The 13,072-nt window shown below is 52.3% G+C and overlaps 1 protein-coding gene across 4 annotated transcripts in view; it reads left to right on the forward strand.

Moving 5' to 3' along the window:
* LOC105495006 (TraB domain containing 2B) overlaps nucleotides 1-13,072 on the forward strand; it is a 254,818-nt gene that overhangs the window by 224,575 nt on the left and 17,171 nt on the right. The window contains exons 7-8 of one of the 4 annotated variants that reach the window (XR_011621191.1): nucleotides 1,534-2,348; nucleotides 6,407-6,489. The exons of 1 other annotated variant lie outside the window; for it this stretch is intronic. Coding sequence is in view for 2 of the 3 variants with exons in the window: in XM_011764120.3 (XP_011762422.2) it covers nucleotides 1,534-1,738 (205 nt within the window). In the remaining variant the exon portion in view is untranslated. Of the gene's footprint in view, nucleotides 1-1,533; nucleotides 7,128-13,072 lie in introns of those variants that run through there. 2 more of the 4 variants (XM_011764120.3, XM_011764121.2) reach the window with 2 other exon arrangements.

The raw sequence follows: 13,072 nt of genomic DNA on the forward strand, positions 1-13,072 counted from the left end.
CCCAGTCCAGATCCTGGCCCTGCTTTGTGTCCTGGAGGAAAGCCACTTAACCCCTTTGTGCCTCAGTTTCTTCCTAAGTACAACGGGGACAACAGTCATCCTGCCTCCCAGTGTTGTCATGAGGTCTAAAGGTTAAGGAGTGGCCAGCACTTCACACACAGCCTGATGCAGGGGGCAGGGCTCTCTACATTCTTTTCTCACTGGCCAGGAGTGCCTTCCCCCATGCTCGAACTAAATTCGCTCTGCCTTCCAGGCTGACTGTGGCCTTCCCTCTTCCGGGAGGCCCTCCTGGCCTTCCCTTCATCTACCCACTGCCCCCCGGTGCTCCCCTCTGGGTGGGGGCTTGTGGGTTCCTCTGTCTGCATCTGCATCTCTGTCTGCCTCCTGCCTGCCCAGGGTTCCCTGAGGATAGGCATGACCATTGCTTCTGGGCTCAGCCTGTTTCTCTGTTCCAGAGCCTGTCCCTCTCGTCCACAGGTCTCCTGTCAGACTCTTGACCTCTCTGCTAGGCCTCTGTAGTTGTACAGTCCCTCCTCAGTCCCTTTGTTAGCCTCTGTGTCTCTCTGCCTGTCCATTTCCTATGTGTCTCTTTCCTGGACCTGAGCCAGTAACCTGGCCCTGAGTCCCCCTGCCCTCCCCCTCCAGCTTCCCAAGGCCACCACATGCTGGGCTCAGGTCAGCCTCCAGTTGGCTCCTGCCCTGACTTTCCTTCCATCTCTCTCTGTCTGTCACATGGGCTTTCTTGAGCCGAGAATCTCACCTGTTATCTCCGAAACTGGATTCTGTTTTTGTAAATTCGTGAAGGACTTAGTGAAATTAGTGAAGCACCTTTCACTAAACACATCCTGCAGCTGTGCAAAGTAAAGACCGACCCAGAGCTCCTGCCTCATGGCGTCCCACTCCCACTTTCCTCCAGGACCTGACCACCAGGTAGCCTGCCCAGCCACCACACAGCCTCTCTGAGCTTCAGTTTTCTCATTCATGGAAAGGGAGCAATGAGACCTATTTTGAAGGCTTGTTATGAGGACCAAAAACATTGCTCGTAAAGTGCTGAGCTCATGATGGATGCTCAACAAGCGGTAGTTACGATGAGGGCAGGGGACGCAGTGCGGTTGCTTGTCTTGTTTTCTGCATGTTTTGGCGGTCTGCAAGGGGAGAACAGCCAGCAGGCAAGGTACCTGTTACCTCGATGGCTGATCACTCCATGGGACCCCAGATCTATCTCCCCAAAACACTACTCTTTCTGCCTGGGACCCATTCTCTCAAGTGGTGACATCTGAGTGACTGAGAGGTGACAATCTGTGGCTGCCAGGGCCTGGCCCATCCCCCAGAGCCTGGCATAGGGGGTCCATGTGGACTCTGGAGCTCAGCCAGGCTGGTTGTGTGGCTCTAGGCTGCCCAGTTTGCCTGCTCAAGCTCCTTGTTCCCTTCTCCATTGTATGAGGCAAAAAAGACCTGAAAAAGTCAGATCTGAGCTTCTACCCAGGATGAGACTGCCAACGGTCACTCTGCCATGTGCTTCCTCCTTTCCAGCACCACCGCCTCGCCGCCCCCGCTGCCCCTGCAGCCCACCCACAGCTCCGGGACGGCCAAGCCCCCCTTCCAGCCCTCAGACCTGCTACAACAGCAGGACCTGCCAGGGCCCGCCAGCAGCTCGGCACCCACCCTGGGCCTCCTCCCCGCCGTTGCCACCACCATCGCTGCCCGCTTCCTGCTGCACAGCCTTGGGCCCTCTTGACCTCGGCCACCCCAAGTGGAGAAGCCAGAGAAATGACACAGGGGTCTTCGGCCACACCCCACCGCTCCTGCCACCACCTGCAGGGGTGCCCAACACCTCGAGGGCAGTCCAGACGGGATCGGCTAGACACTAGAGCTTTACTGTACCCAAGTTACATCTTCTTTTTTGTAGAAGGATCTTAATTTCCCATAGTGCTATGGGGCTCTTTTGTAAAATACGTGTCCATATTAAAAAGGAGAAATGTATTTATTCTACTGATAAAACTATTTTTATGTGGCCTATGTCATAACCCCCTAGCCCTAGTGTCGGCCCGGGAGGGGAACCCGAGACATCAGTGACCTCCTGTGGACTGTGGCTCTGGACTGGCTTGCTCTTGGATCACCAAAGCCTCCTGGGTCTGGGTTTGGCTCCTCCTCCTGTGGGGCCCTCAGCGGGAGGGGCAGGCAGACAGGCTTAGCTTTTGTGAAGCTGGATTTGGGAGGCAGAGGTGTGAACGTTGGCCATCCTCCCTCCGCTGGATGCACCCGCGGCCTGGGAAGATAATTTAGGAAAGAGAATGCTGCTATTTTGAAACCCCGAGTGTCTGTGAACTGGCCTTCCAGAGCTCTTGGTAAGTGTTTTCAACCAAAGCGCTGGGGTGGGGTGAGGGGTGGGATGCTGGTGCTGAGGAAAGCAGTCCCCACACCACAGAACACATGAATAAACTGAGATCCAGAGGGAACCAGATGGGTAGCCCAAAGTCACAAGGCAAGTGGGAGAGCGAGGACATAAATCCGGACTTCTCTCTTCTGGTGTCATGAATCTAGCTTGGGTTAAAGGACAGGCTGTTGAAGTCCTGGCTAAATGGACTGAGCTGGGCCGAGGGACTGGAGTGGGCACAGGAGGGCAGTTTTAGAGACAGGGGCTTAGGCCTCACATGATGTTAATAGTAATGAGAGCTGCCATTTGTCCAAAGCCTGCAGTGTGGCAAGCACTTTGCACACTTGCTTCACTGATCCTCATGCTAGTTCCGTGAGATGTTACTATCCCCATTTCACAGATGAGGAAACAGCCCCCCAAAGAGGTGAAGGGACTTGCTGAAGATCCGCCAGCCAGGATGTGGCCCCAGATCAGTGTGATGCAAAACAATTCCTGCCTCCTGCTCCCTGTTCTGCCATGTTCTGTCTGCCAGGGAAGCTCCAAGGGAGGCAGATCTCACCCAAACTAGGGCCAGCACAAGCTTTCACTCCACCAAGAGACCTTTTGGCTGGCTGCGTATGTTGGCCCCTCTGGCCAAAGGGCTCTGGCAACAGCATGTGCCACGTGTTGCATGTCCTGACTCGCCAGATCTTGGAGCCCATGAGAAGCTTTCCTGGCAAATCAAAGGCTGAGAGACGGGCACAGCTGTGGGGCACCTGGGGAGGCACAGCAGCCAAGTGGGGAGGCAAGTGACAGGGACTCCGAGAGACTAGCCCCTCTGCTCCTCAAGGTGGTGGCTGAGGAGACAGAGGACCCAGGTGGGCTAACTCCCAGGCCTGAAACCCCGCAGAGCAGGTGCCTCAGTAATTACAGAGTCCTGGAACCTGACAGCAGAAAGGACCCTTCGCTTGATGGATAATAGTAACAGTGGGAGGAATAATAAGGCCCACGGAGGGGAGACACGTCTCCAAGACTGCACAGCCTAGTGGGCCTGCTGACTCCCAGCCCCGTGCACCCCAGCTTTACAGCTTTGTGGGTTTCCCTGGCAGGCTTGATGCAGCTGATTGGCCCCAGTGCCATCTTTCCCAGCTTGGCAGCTGTCTCCCTTCTGAGATGGCACAGTTCTGGGCAGCTCATGGGATGGTCAGGAGTCCCACGGGCATCTTGGCAGGCAGCTGAATTCTTTACAGCTCAGCCCTGATGGACGTGTTTGAGCTTGAGACCTGGCAGGAGACTGGAGGTCTGTCTCAGAGGGCCCAGCCAGCCCTGTGGGCACCATGCTGTAAACTGAACTTGACCTCAGTCCAGGCTGGAGTTGGTTTATCCTTGGCAAAAATGCGACTTCCTATTTCTGAGCGGGAAGGGACTTAGCTGACTTATAAAGCAGGCTCAGAAGTTGGACATCAAACGGATCGTGCAGAGCACTATTTGGATGAGATAAGTGTAAAGGAATTAGAAACACACAGGCCAGATTCCTCTCTGTTTGGGGCAGAGTATGGCATGAGATGTATTGAGATGGAGCTTGAGGTTAATTAAAGATGAAGCATTTGGGTAAACAGTCCAGGCAGCTGACCGTGTGCCCAGATCTGTGCCAGGCACTGGGCCAAGAAGGTAAATTAATGCAGCGTGTAATTATTGAGCACACGCAATGCCAGGCTCTGTATTGGAGCTGAATCTAACCACTCTCCTTGGCCCAGAGGAACTCGTTATCAAGATGGGACAAGCAGCACAATGCTAGGTTACGTCGTCCTGGCCCCTAACTTCAGGAAGATTCAGCCCTAGTCTTTCCCACATCCCTCCTCTGGGCAGATTAGGGGATCCTAAAATCTCCCTTACCCTAATTCAAGTGTTTAAAGAAAGATGGCTGGACTAACTGATGGAGTAGACATGTACCTATAGGAGAGCAAGAGCCAATATGGTCAGACATCTGGTGCCAAAGTTCACTGATCCCTGAGGACCACCAGTTGGCCAGGGTCTAAAATGAACTAAACTTACTGACTTATGACCCAAAAGACTTGAGACACATATGCAGGAATCTGCATGGCTAGGGTACTTGAATTCTCTCATCCTAGCCAGAGCACCACCATTCCATAAGCAGCCACCCACACCTTTGGCACGATCTATCCACCACTTACTGACATTTCTTCAAGAAATGTTCTTCGTGCCTAGCCTCGTAAAATGCTCCTGCTCCTCTGAGAACTTTGTGTGCACTTCTTAGACTTTTCTGTTTGACCATGAGGTGGGCAGGAAAGATGAAAGGCCTGAGACCCAGCAGGCGAAGTGATTTGCTTAAGGTGGAGCAGCATGTTAGTGTGGCCCTGGGTCCTCTATCTCTCGTGAAAGCTGACTGTGTGATGAAGGGCTCTCTGGGGCATGTCGGAATGGCCATGTCCCCAGGTCTTCCTTCAGTGCTGGGTCTGATGCGCCAGCAGCCAGATGAAGACAGGGAGAGCCCCGTCATCCACAGTGGAGGGAGAAGAATCAGGCTGCCAGGGAGCTGCAAAGGGGTGCCGAGGGCACCTCCAGGCCTGAGAGTCAAAGATCTGGGATCTAGGAAGCGTGGAACCTTGTGCTGGCTATGAGCAAATTTGTCCCTGCATTGAAAGATCCTAAGCATATTTCCTTCATGCTAAACACTGTGTTACCTACAACTTCCTGGCCTCAGCTAGACCTGGGCAAGCCTAGGTGCTCAGGCCCCTTGTCCCACTTGCCTAATCTCCAGCCCAGTGCCATTGTCACAGTGGATCCCAAAGAGGAGGGAAAGTCCTTCTACCAAAAGGAAAGTCTATTAAAAATGCTGTGAAGGACAAGAGAAATTCTCCCAGGGAATTGCAGCTTTGATGGCATCCTGTGTGGCAGACAACAGAATTGGGACTGGGGTGATAGCTTTTCAGTGACTGTGAGATAAGAACCAAAGTCCTCAGCCTGACCCATGAAGGGTCCTCTAGACCCTTCATGACCCAACCCTGCTGACCTTGTCAGCCATGTCTCTCATGTCTCTTACCCTGTGCCTGGCCAGCGTGATGTGCAGTCATCTCTAGAATAGACAGGATGTTTCACACGTGCTGCTGCCTACCCCTGGAAACTCCCTTCTCTCCCCTGTAACTGCTCATCCATTGAGGAGCAACACAGATAGCACCTCCTCCAGGAAGCCCCCTCTGATTCCTCTGTGCTTTCTTAGCATCTATCATAATACCCACTGCCCAGTGTTGTGACTATCTAGTTGTGTATCTGCTCCTCTCTTGGACTGTGAGCAGCTTAATGTCAGAGGTCATGTGATTTTGTTTTTGTATCCTCATCTGACACGAAGATGGTGCTCAACAGATGTGTAGACAGAGAAAGAGGAAGGGAAGGAAGCAGAAAGAAGGGGAGGAAGAAAGGAATGAAGGCAGGAAAGAAGGAGAGAGGCAGACCTTAGCTCCGCCAGTGGAATAATTTCCAGCAAACCAAAGCTGTCCGGGGATGGCCCGGAGCCCCCGAGGGTGGCGAGTTTCCCATCAGGAGAAGTGTTTGAGCAGGGGCAGTGTGCCCACTGGCTGAAGATGTGGCAGGAGAGTTGACGTCTTGGTGAGGGCCTGGTGTAGATGACACTGAGGGTCCCTCCTGGCTCTGCAATGCTCAGGTTCTGTGAACATTGTTATTTTTCCAGAAATTCATCTGAGCAGCCAAAAAAATCACCCCGCTGGCTGTCTAAACCAGTAAGGTTCAGGAATAAGTCCAGCCTCCCCACTCCACCCACAACCACCACCACCCCTCACAGTGCCCCCTTCAACAACCCAGCTGGGCTTGCCTGCTGCCCTTGGGCAGGGGAACTTCTGAAAGGTGGGGGAGGACTGGACTGGAACCCAGGCCCGCAGCTGGCCATCCCAGCTCCTTCCCTCTCTGCCCCCTTCCTTGACCCCAGGGGAGGAAAGAAAGGGTTTACGAGAACTGATTGACCCCCCCCTGGCCCTTTCCAGGGAGCATCGGCTATCCTCATCCTTTCTCCAGGTGGGAGCTGGGCTCTTCCTTTCCGGAAATACTCCAGATACCCCTTCACTTTGCTGGATGACCTTGGGCAAGTTCCTGTCCCTCTCTGAGCCTTCACTTCTTCGTCTGTCAAATGAAGACCTTGTTTCCTGCCCGGGCGGTTCTGGGACTGGAGGGCAGGGGTGACGTGGACAATCTTGGGCCTCCGTGGAGATGAGGTGCTTGGCTTTCTTCCCAGGACCCACAGGCTGCCGTGGGATTGCAAGCATGTGGAGGCAGGAAAGGTGACAGAGTAGCATGCCTCGAAGGCCCCCTTCATCCCAGTCCTGCTGTGGGGAAAGTGGGCTTTGAACAGGATCCAAGTCTAAGATGTTTCCGGTGAGCTGCCAGGGACAAAGGGCTCTCAGACATCTTGGGTCCCCAGTGGCTGGGGTGGGCAGGGGCTGATTCAGCCAAAGGAGGCATTAGCCCAGAACAGAGGAAGCCAGAGCCCCTGCCCCATTCCTGAGCCTCACAGAGCTTGTCCCCAGCTTGATTCACTGTGCAACACAGGCTTCAGATTCATGTATTTGAAAGGTATGCATGATGTTGTTCTCTTATCACCTCTGCCCCTCACCTCTGTGAGTTATCATGAAGAGTTCTTTAAGAGTATAACAGAAGACAAAGAAAGATGCTATTAATGTTATTTTGCCAAAAATATTTTTGTAGCATAATATATTAATAAAAGATATTATGAATTCAATGGCTTAGTGTTTCTGTGTGACAGCTCCCCTCTTCCTGCCAGGGAACGTTCAGGAAAATTGCCTTTGCTGTGAGGGCCGAGGCCTGCAGTGGAGCAGAGGAGTTGGAACGAGCCCTGTTTTCATGCACAGTCGGGCAGGTTTTGGGAGGGTGGTTTGAGCAGGACCCCGATGGCTTGAGAGGCCTCATGCCAAATGAGGTCCAGATACCCTCTCCCCAGCGAGATTGAGCTGCCCAGCGATGTGGAGAAGGAGCTGCTCAGGGACTTTAAACACAGCTCCAATCTGGGGTTCAGGCTTGGAGTCTCCCTATTTCTGCCTTTCTCACCCACCAAGACCTACTGACTCCTCCCAATCAGCTCTTCCTACACACTCTCCCATCCCCATTGCTCCACCCTGGTCCAGACCTTTTACCTGAGCCCCTGCCACCTAGCTAGGCCCCTCCAGTCCACTCTCCCCTCGGCAGCCGGAGAACACTGTCAACCAACAAAAATGACCACATATCTCCCTTGCTTTGAAAATTCTTCAATGTGTCCTCGATGTTGACAAAGGTCACACAAGGCCCTCTAAGATCTGGTCCCTGCCCATGCCTCTTACAAGAAAGCCGCCTCTTGCCAAGTCTTCCCCCAGCATTCCACACTCCAGAGTTACTGCCAGCCTCAGTGTTTCTAACTCCATCCCTCACTTCACCACCCGCCGCCTCTGCGCTTGCTGTTCCCACAGCACTGCCAGTCTTTCCTCTTTATGCCTCGCCCATTGCTCTGTTGAACTCCTACACATCCTGCACAACCCACCTCCGATGGTATCTGCTGCACAGAGCCTTCCCCAACTCCCCAAGCCATGCCTCCCCTCTGTTCCCACAGCTCGCTGTCCTCGGAGCACTTAAGGTTGTGCTGAGATGATCTGCAGTGCCCACTCTGCCCCTTGGCTTCCTTGTGCCAGGACCATGGGTTGCCTGTCTGTGAAGTCAGCCTCAGCACAGTGGTTTATGTATGCCATATAGACACTGTATATAGCGGGGACTTGTGGAAGAATGATGGAGTAAACGAAGAGGAAAGAAAGAAGGGAAGCCTTCAAATACAACATGTCATATCTGTTCTATCACAGCACATCATACCGTCCAGTGTCAGCTGACCGGGATCCACACAAGGTATTCCTGCAGCAAGTTTCACCCAGGAGAGACCTGGTCACTGGAATTGGAGGGAAGGAGGGACAGGTCACTGAGAAGTTTAAAGAGGAAGAGGACTCTATTCTAAAGCCCCAGAAGCCTCTACCTGAGTTGATTTATTGCCCATGTTTACTGAGTTCTTCTGGTTCCTACTAAGAGGAATATGGACTCCACACAGTGGCCCCACCTGCACATAGCGGCGACAACCATGCAACTGGAAGCTAACATTTGTTGAGCATTTGTGATGCATCAGACAATGTTCTAGGCATTTATAAAAACTAAATCATTTCACTCACGTGGCTGCTCTTCCTTATCTCCTTCTACAGATGAAGCAACTGAGACACAGGGAGGTTAAGTAACCTGACACAGCTTATAAATGCTGGAACCAGGCTGGGAACCCAAGTAGTCCAACTCCAAGCCTATTCTCATTTTTATCCAGCAATTCCATGATGTCAGGTGTGGGACGTGGCCCGTGAGGTGGGGAAGGAAGGCATCCAGCATCCATATTTCACAGGCGGGGGGACAAAGTCAGGACACGACTGAGGCCCAACGTAGTAAGCGTCTTCCATGTCCAGGAGCCTGCCCAGACCTCTGTGCCACCCACCAGACTCTGGGCAGAGATCCAGAGATGCTCTGCCCCACTCCCCACCACCCCTGATGATGAACTTTAGAAGTTGACATCAATGGTGTAAGGATTCCTACTGTGGCCATGACCCCTGTCCTCTCTGCCCCTCACACAGAGGAGGGAGGCTGCTGTCATCCATCCACCCAGAAGTTCAGTGAACAAATGAGGTCTTGTCCTTTCTTATGGGCTGTAGTCCCCAGTTTACTTACTCCCTGGAGAGGCTGTGGCCCAGAAATAGGCTCTCAGACATGACAGAATGGGTGGCTGAGGGAGGAGAAAGGGATTCCGCAGAGCTCCTGACACACTGCTCTCCATATGGCAGCAGGTCTTCACTCCCTCTCCATCTTTCTACATTCTCTGAGGTCTTTCTGTCCCACCCCTGAACATCTAGGGTTCAATAGCCTAGCCCTTCAGAGGAACCATCGGACAATGTCCTGCAGCAGCCGGACTCTTGAGATGAGGACCACAGGTGCTGGGTTTCAGTCCCAGCTCAGCTGGCCTGCTGTGTGACCTTGGGCAAGCTCTGCCCTTCTCGGACCTCTGTCTCCTTATTTGCATAAAAGGAGCAAAAAGTGGAGCAAATTGTATTCACTAAAATTCCTTTTAGAAAGAGCAGCATCTTTCTTTGAAAGACTGCTTCTATTAGGACTTGAAGTAAGAAGGAAAACCACTGTCTCCCATCTCAAAGGAGGTAGAGAGAAGAAATTCTTTATGACTGGGATAGAAATTTTATCATTTTACTCCTGAAAAGGAGAGCAGGGGACGGAAAGAATCAAGAGAGAAGGACGAGAAGTCGGGAGCTAGGCAAATGGAGAGAAACTGAAGGAGGAGGAATGTCTCCTTGATGGGGAGGAAACCTGCCAATAACAGTCATTTTCACAGCAGCCATGAGAACCCCACCCCGATCTGCTCTGCCAGTCTCCACTAGGTCCTCACGGCCTGTGAAGATTTGGAACGGAGCAGGGTGGTACCATGGAAGGGGCTGACTGCACCCAAGTAGACATGAGGTAAAGCAGAGGCTGCAAGCTGGAGGCCAAGATCACAAGTGTGTGAGCCCCAGGGAACCCATGCACTCTGGGAGGGCTTAGAACCTCAGCCACAGAGTGGGGTGTCCTAGAGTGTCTTAACCAGGTACTTTGCAGTAGCAATGCTGGGTTGCGGGTAGATGGGAATAACAAACTTAGACCTGCCAGCCTTGGGCTTTCATGAGCTAAGGGACTTGGGAGCTGCAGGGCTCTCTGAGGCAGGCAAGAAAGCCCCCACCTCACAACTACCTTCTAGGGGTGCTGCGACAGAGGAAGCACCCTGGCCTAGCCAGCAGGACAGAATGAAGGCTGGGATGGGCTGGGCTGGGAGGGGAGGAGGTAGGGGCTCTAGCTGCTGCTCATAGCAGCCAGCCAGCCAGGGGAACTGGGCCGGCCACTGTTACGGTATCGTAAAATGAAATTATTTTCAGAAAATATTCGTAAAATCCTGTCTCATATCAGTTGGTTCTGGGCTTGCAAAACAGTTCTTGGTTTGGTTTTGTTTTGTTTTGTTTTTTCTTAGTTTTCATTTCTTCCTCCCTGATCAGCCACAAAAATCAAACAAACAAACAAATAAATAAATAACACTGATAAAAATTCCCAACCTGAAGACACAAGTTCCCAGGCAAGGAAGGGTTGGGGACTTGCAGGTCCCCAGACATCCCTTCCCAGCGTTCCCTCACTTCCGCTGCCCTGAGGCCCAGGAAGGGACAAGGGGGCTGAGCAGGATGGTGACCAAGGGTGGGGATGAGGAATGAAGGAGAAGATAAGCAAAAAAGACAAAAACACATAGAAAGATGGATGGAGAGAGAGTGAAGACGCAGTAGGAGACAGCAACAGAGAAGCAAAGAGGCACACGGCACTGGAGAGAGAAAGGGAGAGAATGAAAGGGAGTCGTCGGAAAAGGCCTGTGTGGGGAAGCAGAAAAACACAGACAAGCATGGGTGGAAACAGAGAGAGGCAGGACTGGCTGGAGTCAGAACACAGCAGGGTCTCAGCAAGAGGGAGGAGGCCTGGTTCAGATCCATAACACAGGCTGGGGCCTGGCTTGTGGGGCCAAGACGGACGGGCCACTGGAGACAGCTCCTGGGGCCAGCAGTCTTCCTCCTCCCGGGGAGACCTGAAAACACAAATTGCATCCAGGGCCAGCCAGTCTCCCCACATTCAGCCTCTCACCCTGCACCCCTGCCCCAGAGGTTGTCCAGGTTCAGTCGGGGTCTTGGGCTTGTGGTCAGGGGACACAGGGTCCCAGGGACTTTCCTCAGTGATGATAGGTGGTCACGGGAGGGCACTGGAGGCACTACTGGGAGTCCCCTGGGAAGGAACTGACTCTGCCAAGTTGTCCACCCCCCTGCTCTGGAATGGCCCACCCCAGCCATACCCAAAGACAGACACTGAAACTTGGGCCAACCTCTGCGGTAGTGGGGTTGGACTTGGAAGGTGTTACTGGCTCTCCTATCCAGCAGCTGCCACCAGGGGGCAGGGCAGTGCTGCTCAGGCTGTGACCTGGGGCTCTAAACAGATGACCTGACGGAACAAGGTGGGAACGTGGGAGCTGGAGGGGACATGATTCTTCTCTGGGCTCAGGCCCCTCACTGAACAGATAAGGGGACCACCAAGAGACAGACCCATCCAAGGCCTCTTGGCATGTGTGAGTCAGAGGCCAACCCAGGAATGCAGACTCCCAGGTCCCCCTTCTGGCCTCAGCACACTGGCTCACCTAGATACAGAGAACTGACCCAAAGAGTCTAGTTCACCTTGGCTTCAAAAGCCTTCCGCACCCCAAACCTGAGGCTGCAGGGTGCCAAGTCCAACTAGAGAAATATGGAGCCTGCAGCTCAGTGGGGGAGGCAGACACTGAGTAGCATCCATCCAGTATGTGATGGTTACCATAGGACTGGGGACCTTCCTCAATAATGTGCATTTGCTTCCTCTTTCCCTCCCTTCCCCTCCCAGCAATCCTCCCTCCCAGACCCTCTCCAGTTTGCCCAACCAATCTCTCCAGACGTGTGTTTCCTCGCCTCCCCTAAAATCATGCTCCAGCCATAGAGAGCTACTCAGGCTCCCTGAACATACCTGCAGTTTCCCAACTCCATCTCCATCCCCACTGTCTCCTCCACAGCTAGCTGCTCATTCCCCCTATTTTCACCTGGAAACTTCCTTCCTGGTGTTCAAGGCCTCATTTAATTTGTGCTTCCTCGTAAAAGCCTGCCCTGGTCCCTTGGGCTCACATTTCCACCTCTCCTGAAGCCCCAGCCTTTGTATGCATCCAGTCTTAGATGATGGGCTTCATACGGCTTATCACCCTTAGAATATTAGAAAGGGAAAGCTGTGCATGCAGAACCCAGGTCATATTCATTTTTCCATCCCCTGGATGAACGGTATTTAAAATAGAGGACACCTGTTTAGCATTTATTGCATTAATTTTAAGTCTGAAGACTAAATATCATCCAAGGTTAGTATTAAATTATGTTCATCAAAAGCAAAACTGAGAGAGATCCAAGCATCTAGGTACAATAGGGGTCTGAGTTTCCCTCTTCCATGCCTGGCTTCTCAGAGAAAACCTCCAAATCAGTGTTTTTCAGCAGGGGTAGTATCACCACCCACAGGATGCTTTGGGAATTTGTAGGGGAGTTTTTGGCTTTCATACAGTTGTTGGTGGGGTGGGGCGGGTAGTAGTGGTCACGGGCCAGCGACACTTAGTGACCTGCTAAAAGTCCCACATAAAGAATTATCCCCCATCCTGCACAATTTTTGCAAGTTTTGCCAAACATTCATTAGGGGAGAAAAAAAAATCATTTGTAATTATCTGAGCCTAGAACCTGAATCCATTTTACGTAAACACGTAGTATTTGTTTGTAAAGGTTTAATATGCACTAAATCTTACAGGAATGGAATTGCCATGTATATTGAGAGAAGAATGTGCTTCGTTTTGTTCTGAACTTTACCAGGAGTTGTTCACTATTTTTGAGTGCCACCTTATTAACAAAAATGCCTGTGTATTCCAGGTGTTAGAGAGACCCACAGCTGTACTCTTTGGTATTTTAGCTGTCACTTTCAGGGTGACTCAGCAGTTAAGTACAAGCTTTGACTATTACATTATGTCTACAAGTGTTAACATACCCAAGT

This window comes from Macaca nemestrina, chromosome 1 (genome assembly GCF_043159975.1).
Source record: "Macaca nemestrina isolate mMacNem1 chromosome 1, mMacNem.hap1, whole genome shotgun sequence".
Taxonomy (NCBI): Eukaryota; Metazoa; Chordata; class Mammalia; order Primates; family Cercopithecidae; genus Macaca; species Macaca nemestrina.